Genomic DNA, 16,512 nt, shown 5'->3' on the forward strand with positions numbered 1-16,512 from the left:
TTTCTGGAGAACAGAGAGGTTTTTTGATGAGGAAAATAGTTGCTCATTTTTCCGTGCACTTAGCAATTTCTGGACGGATAACAAGTCTGGTACAGGAGAGAGTCACTTTCTAGCAGTCGGCCCCATGCAATCACTGGACATGGCCGCAGAGGAGACCTCAGCACAGGACAGGGAAAAGCGCCTTCATTTTACTGTGCGCACGGTGCTATTCACGACCTGACCACTAGGGGGCATTCCCAGTGGTGGGAAATAGGCTCTACAGCAGAGTCTGTCTGGTAAGGACCAGGGCTGTACACAGCATGGAGGTTAGACACAACCTGAATTTGGCCCCTCCCACACACGTGACTGGTCACATGATCATGACATCATCAAAGGTCCTTCAGCTCAGTAGGAGACCTTCTCTACGGTAACTTTTGAGCCGCTCGGCTGGTGAGTACAGGACTTCCATAGACCTTGTAGTGTGCGAGCCCCTATGTTAGTGTGGTACGGGGGAGGCGCTGGGCTCATAGGAGCGTTCGCGGGGGGCAGGCGGGAAGTGAGCGGACACTACCAGGATGTGGAGCATTGGGTTTTGTAGTCACCCTCTAGGACTTATGGTTTGTTCTAAAACGACAAGGAGTTTGTGGTTGGACTGATCCAAAGCAAACGATACGGGGGGAGACTTAGAAGTGTCTGATAGGCAGGTCGCCGCTTGTACAGCCCGTGCCTGGTTATCAGGACGGTCTTTGTTGTCACTGCTGACTCTGAGAAGTGTGTGTGTCTGTATCCGTACAGGAGTCATCTGCCCCCTCCTGGCTGGGAGTTGTAGTGTCAGCACACCTGGAGGTCAGAGGTCACTCTGCTGGCCTATCAGTGTCAGTGTGCACATGGCGGATCTGGCCTGTGTCAGGTGCTGGGGCAGGCTGTGGTGTGTGTGTCACCCCCTGACCCTGGATGGGGGGTCCTGTAGTGTAAAGCTTAGGGGGGCAGTGCTCCGTGGCCACACATTACCGCTGACCAGGAATCCCGCCGGGTAATGTCGCCCTCTGTGTGTAAGGGCGCGTTCTCATGGAGTTTTTATAGGATGTGTTCTGTGTATAATAATCTATATAGCGCTAACATTCTGCAGCGCTTTACTATCATCGCTGTCCCCATCGGGGCTCACAATATAGATTCCCCATCTGTATATGTCTTTGGAGTGTGGAAGGAAACATTTTGAAGCAAACTTTTGCAGCCATTCGTTTGAGTGTGTTAATTCTTTCAGCATTTTTGCTGTGCTTTTGTCATGCTGCATCTTGTAAAAAACGCAGTAGGACTCAAAATATGTGCGTAAGAAAAAAAATGCAACACGTTCATGAGATTTCAGAAATCACATTGATTTTTTTTGGGTACTGTAGTTAAATTACAATAGCGTCAAAAAGTTATTTCAGTTCAGTACGAAAAGTGAGTCATTACAAACAGAGTGATCTATTTCACGTGTTTATTTCTGTTAATGTTGATGATTATGGCTTACAGGCAATGAAAACCCAAAAGTCATAATCTCAGTAAATTAGAATAATTGACAAAAAACACCTGCAAAGGCTTCATAAGCGTTTAAAAAGGTTCCGTAGTCTGTTTCAGTAGGCTCCACAATCATGGGGAAGACTGCTGACTTGACAGATGTCCAGAAGGCAGTCATTCACACACTCCACGAGGAGGGTAAGCCACAAAAGGTCATTGCTACAGAAGCTGGCTGTTCACAGAGTGCTGTATCCAAGCATATTAATGGAAAATTGAGTGGAAGGAAAACCTGTGGTAGAAAAAGGTGCACAAGCAACTGGGATAACCGCAGCCCTGAAAGGATTGTTAGGAAAAGGACAATCAAAAATTTTGGGGAAATTCACAAGGAGTGGACTGCTGCTGGAGTTGTTGCTTCAAGAGCCTCCACACACTGACATATCCAGGGCATGAGCTACAAGTGTCACATTCCTTGTGTGAAGCCACTCGTGACCAATAGACAACGCCAGAAGCGTCTTCCCTGGGCCAAGGATAAAAAGAACTGGACTGTTGCTCAGTGGTCCAAGGTGTTGGTTTCAGATGAAAGTAAATTTTGCATTTCATTTGGAAATCAAGGTCCCAGAGTCTGGAGGAAGAATGGAGAGGCACACAATCCAAGCTGCTTGAGGTCTAGTGTGATGTTTCCACAATCAGTGATGGCTTGGGGAGCCATGTCATCTGCTGGTGTAGGTTCTGCTGGTGTAGGTCCACTGTGTTTTATCAAGACCAAAGTCAGCGCAGCCATCTACCGGGAAATTTTAGAGCGCTTCATGCTTCACTCTGCCTGAGATGGAAATTTCGTTCTCCAGCAGGACTTGGCATTTGTCCACACTTCCAAAAGTACCAAAACCTGGTTTAAAAACAGCAGTATCACTGTGCTTGATTGGCCAGCAAACTTGCTTGATCTTAAAGAAAATCTGTCACCCCATTTTTCGAGTATCAGCTGCCGGCACTGCCATCAGGGGCTTATCTACAGCATTCTGGAATGCTGTAGATAAGCCACCGATGTAACCTGAAAGATAAGAAAAATGAGTTATATTATACGTACCCAAGGGCGGTCCGGGTCCGGTTTTGGTCCGATGGGTGTCACGGTTCGGTCCGGCGCCTCCCATCTTCTAACCGTGACGTCCTCTTCTTTGCTTCCCGTCGTGGCTCCTGCGCAGGCACACTGCTCTGCCCTGTTGAGGGCAGATCAGAGTCCTGCAGTGCGCAGGCGCCAGAAAAGGTCAGGAAAGTCCGGCGCCTGCGCACTGCAGAACTCTGCTCTGCCCTCAACAGGGCAGAGCAGTGTTCGTGCGCAGGAGCCACGACGGGAAGCAAAGAAGAGGACGTCACAGTTAGAAGATGGGAGGCGCTGGACCGGACCGCGACACCCATCAGACCAAAACTGGACCGCCCGTGGGTGAGTACAATATAATCATTTTTCTTATCTTTCACGTTACATCGGGGGCTTATCTGCAGCATTACAGAATGCTGTAGATGAGCCCCTGATGGCGGTGCCGGAAGCTGATACCCGAAAAAATAGGTGACAGATTTCCCTTTAACTTCATAGAGAATCTATGGAGTATTGTCAAGAGGAAGATGAGACACCAGACCCAACAATGCAGACGAGCTGAAGGCTGCTATCAAAGCAACCTGGGCTTCCATAACACCTCAGCAGTGCCACAGGCTGATCGCCTCCATGCCACGCTGCATTGATGCAGTAATTGATGCCAAAGGAGCCCCGACCAAGTATTGAGTGCATTTACTGAGCATACATTTCAGTAGGACAACGTTTCGGATTTTAAAATTTTTCATGCTGGTGGTATAAAGTATTCTACTTTACTGAGATAATGACTTTTGGGTTTTCATTGGCTGTAATCCTTAATCATCAACATTAACAGAAATAAACACTTGACATAGATCACTCTGTTTGTAATGACTCTATATAATATGAGTTTCACTTTTCGTATTGAAGATCTGAAATAAATTTAACTTTTCATGATATTCTGATTTTGGTAGAAGCACCTGTACATAGTTTCCCTAAGGCCTGTTTCACATATCAGTTTTTGTCCATCAGTCAAAATCCGCCGTTTTGCAAAAAAAATGGATCCGCCATTTTTTTTTGGCGGATCCGTTTTTTTCCCATTGAGTTGCATTACCGGCGGATCTTGATGGATGGCCATCCGCTGGATCTGTTTTTTTGCGGATCCGCCAAAATTTTGACGTCCACCGACATGCCGGAACGGAGCATGTACCGTTTTTTTGGGCGGCAGGATCCGCACTTGTCACTGCGCATGGCTGAAAGACTTCGCCGGAAATGTAACCCTAAACTCTGTTTTGGCGGCTGAAAAAAATCTCTCACACACACACACACACACACACACACACACACACACACACACACACACACACACACACACACACACACACACACACACACACACACACACACACGCACGCGTTGTGGTCAGTTCAGGAACGGATCCGCTATCTGCCATTTTAGCGGATTTTGACTGGCCTAACTTCCACCTGTGGATACAGCAGTCCTGCTTTCCACACTGTTATTTTCCTCCTTACAGGTCTTCTATCCATGCTCCTGTCTGAATGAAGTCCAGCTTTTCTCCACTTGCTAGAACACTAGCTTAGTAAGGACAGCAGCTATGAGCCAGCGACCACCCACAACGTGTCATTCAGTAGTTCTAGAATGCCTCGGTAGCTCAGTTTTGTTTTCTTCAGACACGTTTTGCAAGATATTTCTTGGGCGTGGGAACAATTGTTTGTGTAAAAACTCGTAAATGTTAGCCAAGGCCTGTTTATATGTAACAGTAGTCATTCCGTTCTTTTCCAAGACCTGAAAATATATGTGCAAAGGTGTTAGGACACCAACACATTGCAAGAACAGGAGCTTTTATGACATCCAAATCCATAGATCTTAAATGGAATCTGTCACTAGGTTCTTGCCACCTAATCTGAGAGCAGCATAATGTATTGACAAAGATTGGGATTCCAGTGATGTTACTGGGCTGCTTGCTGTAGTTTTGAAAAATCCCAGCTTTATCATCAGTAGATTATCGCTGTAGGACTAGTAAATATGCTGCCATGTAGTCCTCCACATTTATGAGCTATAACCCACCACTGATTGGCAGCTTTCTGCCTGTGTTGCCGGTATTCTTGTGTGTCTCCAATCCCTCTTTCCCTGGCTAGGATGCTGACTAACTCACCACTGTGGCCGCTCGTCTGCTCCTCCGCTTCCTCTCTCCAGGGTCTGTGCACCTCTGGCAGAGCTCCTGGCAGTGTGCTTAGGACACGAGCGTGCGTGCGTGCGTGCTTCCTTTTTCTTAGAGACAGTGTGCACTCTCCCAAACTGTCCCCAGCCAATAGCTGAGAGACACTTGCTACTTAAGGCACCTCCACCTGCTGAGAGGTGCCTGAGCAAAGTTTGTGCAAAGTTAGTTTATACTAGCTTGCCTGCTGTTTGGTCCCCTTATTGGCTTGGTTTAATGTGCATTCTGCTGACATTCCTGTCCTGTGTGCTATTCGGAAACTGCACAGTCTGAACTAGTCCGAGTGTCCGACCAGAATCTGCACAGTGTGATTTCCGTATTGTGGCCATCCTATGTTCCAGTCCTGCTTCTGCCATACAAACCTGCTAACCAGCTACTTGCCAGTCCTGCTTCCCTGCCCCCCACCCCCCATGGGCTCTGTAGGTCTGTCCTGGAGTAGCAGCTGGCTTGCACCTGGGACCTAGTCTAACTCCACCACCAGGGGTTCTAGCGAAGGTGTTCGCTTAGTTACACCCCTCAAGGCTTTCCCCGGAGCGTGGCACAACCACGTGCGTTACACTGCTTATGCACAGAGTATGCAGAAAGCTGCCAATCCGTATTATGGGTGGGATTATACAGGGCTCCACATTCAGACAAGTGCTAGATCTACAGCAGATAAAGCTTTTTTTCTACACTGCTTCTTGCGCATGTAAGTGATAAATCTCTGGTGATAGATTTCCTTTAAACCATTCAACCCTGGGCATTTTTTTTCTCCCTCCTTTCTGTCAGAAGCAGAAACTCCCCCCCCCCCCCCCCCCCCCCATTAACGCCTTAATGACCGGAGCTTTTTTCAATTTTTTGTTTTCCACTCCCCTTCTTTCCAGAGTCATAACTTTTATTTTTCCATCAGTATGGCCATGTGAGGGCTTATTTCCTGCAGGATGAGTTGTACTTTTGAACAACATCATTGGTTTTATCATGTCATGACCTCGAAAACGGGAAAAAAATTTCAAGTGCTGTGAAATTGCAAAAAAAAAAGTGCAAGCCCACACTTGTTTTTTGCTTGGCTTTTTTGCTAGGTTCACTAAGTGCTAAAACTGACCTGCCATTATGATTCTCCAGGTCATTACGGCTACGTTCACATTCCGCGGGAAAATCGCATTTTAAATTCCTGCGATTTTCCCGCAGAAAAACTGGCATTTTGCAAGTGTAATTAGCTTGCAGAATGCTAGCGTTTTCCAAGCGATCTGTAGCATCGCTTGGAGAACTGATTGACAGGTTGGTCACACTCGTCAAACATATTGTTTGACGAGTGTGACCAACTTTTTACTACTGAGGCCGCCTATGCAGCATCAGTAGTAAAAGATAGGATGTAAAAAATAATTAAAAAAAAAAAAAAAAAAATTGTTATTCTTACCTTCCGGCGTCCCGCGCAGCCTTCCCGCCTCTCTCCACACTCGCGGTCATTCGCGATGACGTCGCGCTCTGACATAATCGCGAATGACCGCGATCCCGCGAGAACGGATGTCATCGCGGTCATTCTCGCAAAGGGTTACTGGGACCGGGAGCGTGGAGAGAGGCGGGACGTCGGAAGGTGAGAATAACAATATTTTTTTATTTTAAATTCTATTTTTTACAGGGATATGGTGCGCGGAGGACAGTCTCCTCTCCTCCGGGCTGTGGGTACCATCCGCAAATGTTCTGCTTACTTTTCGCATGGTGTGCACAGCCAATGCGGGAAGTAAGCAGAACAATGCATTCCTATGGGTGCGGGATCGCCGCGATTCCGCTAAATTAATGAGCATGCTGCGTTTTTTACCGCAAAGTGATTCCGCCGCGGAAAAAACCTCAGCATTAGCACAGCATTGCGGAATCCCATAGGAATGCATGGGATGCTTATTTTTCACGTTTTCGCTGCAAAATCGCGCGTTTAAAACCTCCTCCGAAAACGCGAAAAAAAAGCTACTTGTGAACTCAGCCTACGAGTTCATAGACACCAAACATGTCTAGGTTCTCCTTTATCTAAGTGGTGAAAAAAATTCCAAAATTTGCTAAAATAAAAAAAAAAAAAATGTGCAATTTTCCGAGACCCGTAGCGTCTTTATTTTTTTGTGATCTCAGGTTTGGTGAGGGCTTATTTTTTCCGTGCCGGGCTGACGTTTTTAATGATGCCACATTTGTGCAAATACGTTCTTTTGATCGCCCATTATTGCATTTCAATGCAATGTCTCGGCGACCAAAAAAACGTAGTTTTGGTGTTTTTAATTTTTTTTCTCGCTACGCCGTTTAACGATCAGGTTGATCCTTTTTTTTTTTTTTTCATTGATCGGACGATTCTGAACGCGGTGATACCAAATATGTGTGATTGGGGTGAAAGGGGGTGATTTGAATTGTTTTTTTTTTTTCTTAAACATTTTTTTTTTTTACTTTTGGCATGCTTCAATAGCCTCCATGGGAGGCTAGAAGCTGCCATACTTGATCGGTTCTGCTACATATAGGCGATGCTATTATGTCCGAGAGAGGAAGTCATACAGCCAGTCTCATATTCATGCAGCCTGTGTTTAGGGCAGCATGACTCTAAAACAGGTTCCCTTTAAAGGGAATCAGTCACCTCATTTTGGCGCGGTATTTAAATGACTTGGGTCCGGTCCGATGGACTGTGTTTTGGGTCCTTTCCTTCACCCCTCCTTGGACGCTGTCATCAATATTTCAGGTAAGTTCCGTACTTGACCTCCGAGTGGCATTTCAATCTCGACTTGCGCACGCACAGTATGCGTTGCCCAACTGCAGGCAAAGCCAAAAAGCATTAGTCTGCATGCGCTGGTGAACTATGTCCCGTAACACAGCAAAATACTTCCGGGACATAGTTCACCGGCGCATGCGCACTAATGCTTTTCGATTTTGCCCTCAGTTGGGCAAAGCATACTGCGTGTGCGCGAGTCCAGATTGCAATGCGCATGCGCGTAATATGGAAGCCAAGTACGGAACTTGCCTGAAATATTGTGTACAGTGGCCAAGGAGGGGTGGAGGAAAGGACCCAAAACACCACCCATCGGACCGGACCCAAGTCATTTAAATACCGCCTAAAATGAGGTGACAGATTCCCTCTAAAGAGGACCTTTCAATGGATTTTTTTTTTTTTTTTTTTAAATAAAAACTGATTAAATCCTCCAATTGGCACTTACTCCACTGATTTGATTCTGGAATGGTTTATCTTTTTCTTCTGTGCCCATTAATGTGCAAGTTATAAAAGATATAGATGCACATTTTCCCTTCAGCCAAATGGGTGTATACCACAGAAATCCTCTGTGGGCATTAGATTTTCCTACTGTGATGTTGGCCAATCAAAACACGCCCATGGAGAAGTTTTGTGATACACGCCCAGTTTTTTAAAGGGAAAATTTGCATCTTTATTCCTGGGAGGCATGTTCCAGAATCAGTAAGTGTAGAAGAAATGATTTGGCCTTGTCTGTTCATGTTGTGGCTATAGCTAAAGCAAAAATGGCTGACTTTTGGCCACTGCATATTTGTGTATCGATCGGTTACCACCGTGGCTCTGACTCTGGCTCGCTCACGTCCTTCGGCAGAAGATACTTGTTCTGCATCTCGTAATCACTATTACCAAAATAAGGCCACATTCCAGTATGTGAGAAATGTGTTGAGCAACTCTGAGAATGTGGCAACATCGTGTTCAGTTTTGTTTTTCTTCTCATCCGGAGACTATTTTTTAATTCTAGCCTAAAGAAAATTGTAATTTCCGACCATATTTCTCCTCTTCAGGTAGGCATGGCTATGACTGAGCAAACTCCATGTTTTCCAATGAGCAACCACACAAAGGAACGCGTCACCATGACGAAGATGACGCTGGAAAACTTCTACAGTAACCTCATTACGCAACATGAAGAACGAGAGCTAAGGTATTGGGGGGTTGTATAAATATTGGGCTGAATCCCCATCTAATCAGTGCAGAATACAAGATGCCTTAAAGGGAAAGTGTCACGTGAACATTGGGCCCTATTCATTACGGCTAGCGTTGTCCACCTCAATCTTAATGAAGGGGTGTAGTGGCGTAAAATGCGCTTAATTAATAGGCGCATGCTGGCATGCCACAATGTAGCGTAACTCTTGAAAAATTTGTCTGGTGGGCAACGGCATTCCCTGTTCTGCACTCATTTGCGCATCTGGCCAGGACTGGCAAATAAATGCTACAAATTGCTAAAATTTTGCGTAACATCAAGCTTTGCAAAGACTTTGTAACTTTTCGAAAAGTGTTTTACACCAGAAAGGTCTTGAAAATGCTGCTGAATTGGGGCTATGATGTCTGATCAGCATGTGATAATGAAGGTGCTGAGCAGAGTCATGTGCATGATTTTGGGAAAAGATTAATTGTACTTTTAGCTTTTTAGCTAAATCCCTTCTTTCTATGGTAAGGAGTTCAGTGGGCAGTCCTAGTCAAAGTTTACTAACCTTCGATGCATGACTGTCAATCATTTCATAGGACTGCCTACTGGACTCCTAACCATAGAATGAGCAGGGATTTTTAGGATTAAAATACTAAATCCTTTCCCACCAAAATGTATCAATATGTTCAGTTCCTCCTGCTCTATAAGGTACTACCTTTGGTTCAATGTTGCACGTTTCAAATTTAATATACGTTGTAAATTAACCTCACAAAACCTGTACATATTTGGTCTTCATGTAATCAATACAGTGAACATTTAATTCATGGTGATTACTAAACTTTATGAATAAAAATTTGCAATTGTTCTATTTGTTTTTATGCATTTATAACCCAGAGTAAAACTTAAAAAAAAAAAAAAAAAAATGACCTCATTTGCTGGTGTTTAGTTAAAAATAAAAGTATAGCTGTCATAGCCATATATGTGAGAAAGTGGAGAGAAACAAAGCACATTTCACCAGTAAGAACATTAAACGGCTGGTCCAGTACCTATCATGCCCTCTACAGATATGTCTTTAAGCCTTATCCACTATTGCTTTATTAAAACATTTCAGGGAAGGTGATGGAGATGTGATCGCATCTTTAGTGGCTGCTTCCACAGTCATTGCGTTTGACAACGCCATCTCTTTCCCTGAAATGAATTATCAGGGGGTGGCGATAGAAGTAGGGTGAGTGACAGCAGCGCAGCTTCTATCACTGCCCTCAAATGAATCGTCATCAGTGGACGGCGCTAGATTTTCTCACCCTGCTTCTATCAAATTGTTTGCCTAAATCTAGGCAGCGCATGCAAGTGTAGTTTTATCTGCCCCATTCACACACTCCTGAAAAATCTGCAGATTTTATAATGGAAGGTTTGCTCCCAATTCATGTGCATTCAGTGCAGAACAGCAACCCTGGAAAATCCACAGTGGATTCACTGTTTGCAAAGGGATTTTTGCCATTCATACCATGTCTACCATTAGATGTCTGCACAAGCTGCTTCTATGTATGGTTAGTCATGTGAATTCTGTGCAGCATTTTTACACCACTTTTTTCTTCTGATTTTAGACAGAAGAGGCTGGAGAAAGTCATGGAGGAAGAAGGCCTCCGAGATGAAGAGGTAAAGAAAACAGTGTAGCTACAGTACTTACCCGAATGAATTATAGATGACTGACTGTGAAAGTAGTGACCGTATCTCATTAGTTAGGGGTGATAAAATCTGTATCCAAGAAACAGTGACCTGCATGTTGAAGGGCTCTTCTCACCGTTGGTGCTGCATTCAGCTTTATACGTTATGTTGCCTGGCTCTGTGCTGATATCAAAGCTTTTGTCATTCTTGTTTTTATGGTTTTTTTTTTTTTTTTAAAGCAGACCTATAAATCTGGTATTCAGACCTCCGTTGTAGGCAATCCCTGCTCTCTGTCGCACACTTCTTTTTACCATACATTAGGTAAATTGGCTAGAAGTATTGAAGTGAGCATGGCTACAGCTTCAGACTACACTGGGTATGTTTGTTGTCTGTTACCATGGAGATACATAGATCTACATGGCAGCTGTGGACACACAAAAGGTAATACATTTTAGTCAAGACCATTTCCAGATTGCCATCCTTTTATTATATATGCAGTGAAGCAACAAAAACATATTTGTGAATTTAGCCGTAGCTTTTAATCCTTTCGCTATTTGTTTTTATGCACTTAATATACTCCAAAACCTGAAATATATATATAGTACAAAAAAATCGTTATACCCCATACCCATTCTGAAAGAAAACACCTGGCAAGTTATGAAAATGCCACAGAAGACTCTGCATTTATGGGTACCTGATGTAACTGCATCAAAGCAAACCATTTTATAAAAAGGAAATCCTTAGCACCTATGCACTACCATCGGCTACATAGTCTGTGCAGACCGACTGTACGGTGCACAGAAAGATCGTCAAGACAATCCTTCTATAAACCCAGAATCTCCTTGTTCTCGGCAGCACATGTCCTCTTTTGTACATGGCATGTGCTGTCCAGAACATATCACCCAACAAACTCATGTTTTACTCATTGGTCACGTGATGATTACGCAGGTCAATAACTGGGAAACATTTCCAGGAGCCCTCCTCCCTAGAGCTCTTGCGGATGGAGGGGTCGGGCAAGATAGCTGCTGGCCAAACCATTGTTCGATCCCCAGCTACTTTCTGTGTGGGTGTAAGGGGGGGAGCTTTAAGATTTGGTAAAGTTCTTTTACACTGCACGATACATGTGTAATGACCGCCTATTGCCAACATGACCTCACTTCAGATCAACCCTGATCGACCCGATAATGGATAGTTTAGCGTGAATAGGGTGCAATTGATCTCATCAGCAACGATGCTGTTTAGGATGAGGTGCTGAAAGCCATGATATTTTGTGTAAAAAAAAAAAAAAAAAAAAATTTCAACCAACAAACAAGCATTTTTCTGTGATCGGCAGCCTCTATAAGAACCTCTGTAGGACTATCATGTCGATAATTGTGCTGTGGAAGTAAAGCTTAAAGAGAGTCTGTCGGCACAGAATAACTGTTCAAATTAAGCACTCTCGCTCGGTGCACCCTTGGGGGAGCCAAACATTTAACTGCACCTTCCCATATACCCCTCCCCTCCTACTTTGACAGCACTGGCCTTATTGAGCAAGAGAAGGGCAGAGATGGATAAGGAACCTGTAGGTGGGAAGGTGCTCTTAATTGTTTGGCCACCCCAAGGGTGCACCGAGCACCTGTACTTGATTTGAACAGTCCATATTGCCTGACAGTCACTTTTTAAATGTATACAAGATGGGCAACTGCTTGTCTTCTCACCTTGGCAGGAGAGCGCTTGCATTGTCATTGGTAAGAGGTGACAACATGAGCACATATATAGATAATAAAGATATGGCGGTCTGTAATCTGCCTCACTCTTTCCGCTATGGCAGGTACTGACCCAACAGCTGGAGAATGCGAGCCTGCAGACCTGCTATCTCTATATACACTACGTATATTTACTTGTTGCCACACCTTTCAAAGAGTATGAGGAAATCCAGAGTCTGCTATGCAAAGCTGCTGTTACTTCCTCTCCACTCCCAGGAGCATTTAATTTGCAGATCACTCCGTAATACTAGTTTTCAGTCTTTTTCAGTCTTTGACCCTCTCATTTTCAAGATCGGTGGTAGCCCCCCCCCCCCATGATAAGATGATAACGTGGCACATGCTAGCACCATCCTTGCACTTTGAGATGTGAACACCCCTTTGTTATGCCTTAAAGGTAAATAAACATTGACAACTCTTCAGATTACCCAATACATTACAGCGTAAAATGGAAATGATTCAGAATGTTTAAAATTTGCCTGTTCCCAGTGACAATGACATTTGCTATTGACATGGAAGATAAAAGGTATAAATAATCTGTTCTAAAATCACATGTATGGTTTTAATGTTATCAGATCTGTCGTCCCATAAATCAGGGGTCTCAAACTCGGCCGGGTAAATGGGCCACACATAATATAGAAACCGCTTTCCTAATTGACTGTGGTTAGTAATGGCTTAAATGGCCACGATGGGTGGTAATACCGGTCATGGCCGTTGTCGGAACTGCTTGCGAGCGATACCAGCATTGTGCCGTACATGTACAGAGATTTACGGAAAGTCATCTCCCACATCTATAGTGGATGGCGGGAAGGGATTGGGGAAAAAAAATCTCCATATTTGCCTGCAAACAGCGATCCAGCAGTGTGGGAAAAGGGGTGCCTCTCCTTTGACGGGATGTCGTTAATGGGTGCCTCTCCTTTGACGGCATGTCGTTAATGGGTGCCTCTCCTTTGACGGCATGTCGTTAATGGGTGCCTCTCCTCTGACGGGATGTCGTTAATGGGTACTTTTCCTCTGATGGGATGTCGTTAAGGGGTGCCGGCGCGTTCCTCCTTCAGCCTTTCTGCTGTCCCGAGGAAGTTTCGAGAGCTCTGTTGACCACAGATGGCAGATTCAGTGGTTACGTGAGGCCCATGGGCCGGGTGTTTGAGACGCCTGCTGTAAATGATTGAATGTACTTAAACTATAGGAATCTTATTTCCCCATAAAATCATATTTTATGTATCCAATATACCGTCACTTTTCACGTCCTTTTTACAGCTCGCTGCTGGTTATAATACTTCCATCCAGACACCGATGTAAAAGGACATTCTGTTCACAATTAACATGCTTTGAGAACAATCCTAGGAATTCTAATTATTAGAAAAGAAATGGGACAATCTCCGCAGCAATTACCAAGAAAAGTCAAAATGTGTTTTTTGGCACCAAGTTTCTTCCATGTTTATTCAGTACCAGATATCCATGTATGGACAGATGCACAGCGCCATGTGTTGCCTTTGTGCATGAGCTATATAGTCAGTGGCAGTAACCCAACTGCATTCCGGATGTGTTCACACATGGCAGAAACTGCAGATTTTCCAGGTGAAAAATCAGCGGTGTAAGGGTATGTGCACACGTTGCGGATTCTACAGCGGATCTGCAGCGGATTTGGTCATGCGGATCCAGTACTATTAAAGTCAATTTGAAATGAAAAATGCTGTGCACATGCTGCGGAAAAATCCGCAGCATAAACGTTGCGGGCTCATTTCTGCAGCATGTCAATTCTTTGTGCGGATTCTGCAGCGTTTTACACCTGCTCTATTATAGGAATCCGCAGGTGTAAAAACGCAGGTGGAATCCGCACAAAATCTGCAGGTAAAACATAGGTCATTTTAGCTACGGATTTAGCAAAATCCGCGCGGAAAAATACGCAGGGTAATCCGCAACGTGTGCACATACCTCATCCATTTTGCTACCATATTAGGGTATTAATCACAATATCCTACTGAAAAATAAATCAGAATAAAGGACCAATTGGTATAAATAGCAAAAATTTTTTTATTCATAAAGAATTAAAACAGTACAAATAGAGAGATGCACATATCAATAAAGGGACGTTATAAGCCCATTTTATTCCATACACCAAACACTGAATAAATACACCATTATGAAAATAGTAATAAATAATGGATGAACAATAGCTGCAAAATCCCTTATTCTATAAAAACATACACAATAATGTAAACATCCACAAAAGTGTGCAAGCTGTGGAATTTGTAATGTATCTATAAATTAGTGCAATAAGGATTCTGATTAAAATGGAAGCTCTCAGACCTATGTAGCCACTGCAAATTGCCGAAAACCGCAAGGGGTCTAAACTACGGCGATGCCCATGGATTAGATCTGAGCCAAAGTGCTAGCCATCCCCATGGCAGTATCACCCTTTGTTGGCGGCATGAAATCCGCTCTCACAATGAAACCCATGCAACGGCATAATGGCAGTGGTCATATAACACAGAAACAATTTATATAATAGAGCAAAGCAGCCATTACCAATGATGGATATGGAGTCTCCTCAGGCGTCCCTCTGCCCCGACGCGCGTTTCGCCTTTGCTTCAACGGGAGGCATGACTTAGGAGGGGAAATCCCCGTTTAAATAATCCTCGGCCCAGCTGCAATCAATTACCTGACTGGAATAACCATGGCGCATGCCCATTACTGGAATATCAATAGCGCATGCCCAGAAAAAGTACTCAAAACCATGAAAAATAAATCATAATATCACTTGAGGTAGATCACCAGATCTTAAAAAACAATATTAAATTTCTTAAATATAAGCGCTACAAAAATAATATTTATAAGAATAGAATAGATAATCTTAATATATAGATCACTAGTGTATCAGCATATTGAAGCGCTATTTTAATACAAGTATGAAGATCTGTGATATACTACTAAAGCCCTATGTCTACACATATAGGACCAAAATACTGATGTAAACTAATATTCATTCAAAATTTCATGATAAAGATAATAATTGGAGCACTGACCATGGTGAGCATGAAAAAAAAAAAAAGGAAATAAAGAGTAAAAAATGAATGGCAAAGAAGTCACCCTGAGTCCATGAAGTGAAAACGGCGCATGAGGGAGTTGAACTTGGTTCACTACTATCAAATAAGAGAAGTGTTTGTGTGCTCCTATGTCGTTCGCCACCAGTCATCATCAGATGACCCTGGACAGCGAAACGCACATAATGTGAGCATCACACTCTTCTCTGGTGAATCAAGACCCACTCATGCGCACTCACAAGAATGTATGTAAAATAGGGTACTTCAAAGGCACTCACCATACTAATAATAGATATGACAAATACACAATAATGAAAATGTCATATGTAAAAAAATGACACTAATAATGCTATATTCCAACTGTGAACAAGACCATAATAATGAGGATTATAACACGAGGAAAAAACATAAGAAATGGAGGCATCTTCAAATCTTGAGTCTTCAATAAATGCCCATAAATCTTCTTTTCCATTTAAACACTGGAGGAATCAAACACGAAAACCAATGTTCTGTAACTAAAAAAACAAAATGTTAATGTCACTCTATAAAAACTTACCCACCCTAAAAAGTCCACAACCCATGGAAAAAGACAGGAATATGATAATGAATAATAAAGCTACAAAAAAGCACCGAAACCGAAGTTTTCATTGAGTCCTTGAGGAGTTAAGGTGCCCAATCGAAATATCCACTGGCACTCTTTTTTGGCTAATCTTTTACCAACATCTCCTCCTCTAAGACCCAAATTAATATGATCAATACCCTTGACTTGGAGTAACCTAGAATTGCTATGATGGAAATTTTTAAAATGCCTAGGTAATGTTTTCAACAAAGCAGCATCTTCAATCTTTTTGGCTTTGTCAATGTCGAGGCAGTGTTCCCGAACTCGAATCTTGAGCTCCCTACTAGTCATCCCAATATAGATTTTCTGGCATGGACAAGTGGCATAGTAGATCACTCCCTTCGTAGAGCATGTAATGTAAGTTCTAATATCAAAGCATCTGGATTGGTCAAAATTCTGGAACTTACTACTTTTTTTCATGTTGGCACATGCCTTGCACATACCACAGGGAAAAAATCCCATACGCTCCATATTCCTCTCCCTCTCTTTCCGTTGAGGATCATATTGGCTATGTGTCAAAATGTCTCGCAAATTTGGAGCCCTTTTTGCCACAAATGAGGGACCTGATGGTAAAATTTCCCTCAACACAGGATCGGTCAAGAGGATTTGCCAATGTCTCTGTACTATATTTTTAACCTCAAACCATTTATTATTGAAGTTTGAAGTTGAGGATCTTCAAAAAATCTTATTACATGATATGAGAAAAGAGGAATTTCAGGAATTTGTTACGAAACTTGATAAAGACATTGAAAAATGGGAGAATCACATTAGTTTAAA

The 16,512-nt window shown here is 43.3% G+C and overlaps 1 protein-coding gene across 1 annotated transcript in view; it reads left to right on the plus strand.

The window, feature by feature from the left end:
• The first annotated feature begins 298 nt into the window (after positions 1-298).
• The window catches only part of LOC141099065 (serine/threonine-protein kinase 38), a 73,214-nt gene continuing 57,000 nt past the window's right edge, over positions 299-16,512 (plus strand). The window contains exons 1-3 of the mRNA XM_073587102.1: positions 299-429; positions 8,541-8,677; positions 10,267-10,318. Coding sequence (XP_073443203.1) covers positions 8,547-8,677; positions 10,267-10,318 — 183 coding nt within the window. The 5' untranslated portion in view covers positions 299-429; positions 8,541-8,546. The remainder of the gene's footprint in view (positions 430-8,540; positions 8,678-10,266; positions 10,319-16,512) is intronic.

This window comes from Dendrobates tinctorius, unplaced genomic scaffold (genome assembly GCF_039654945.1).
Source record: "Dendrobates tinctorius isolate UK_male_01 unplaced genomic scaffold, ASM3965494v1 ptg000098l, whole genome shotgun sequence".
Taxonomy (NCBI): Eukaryota; Metazoa; Chordata; class Amphibia; order Anura; family Dendrobatidae; genus Dendrobates; species Dendrobates tinctorius.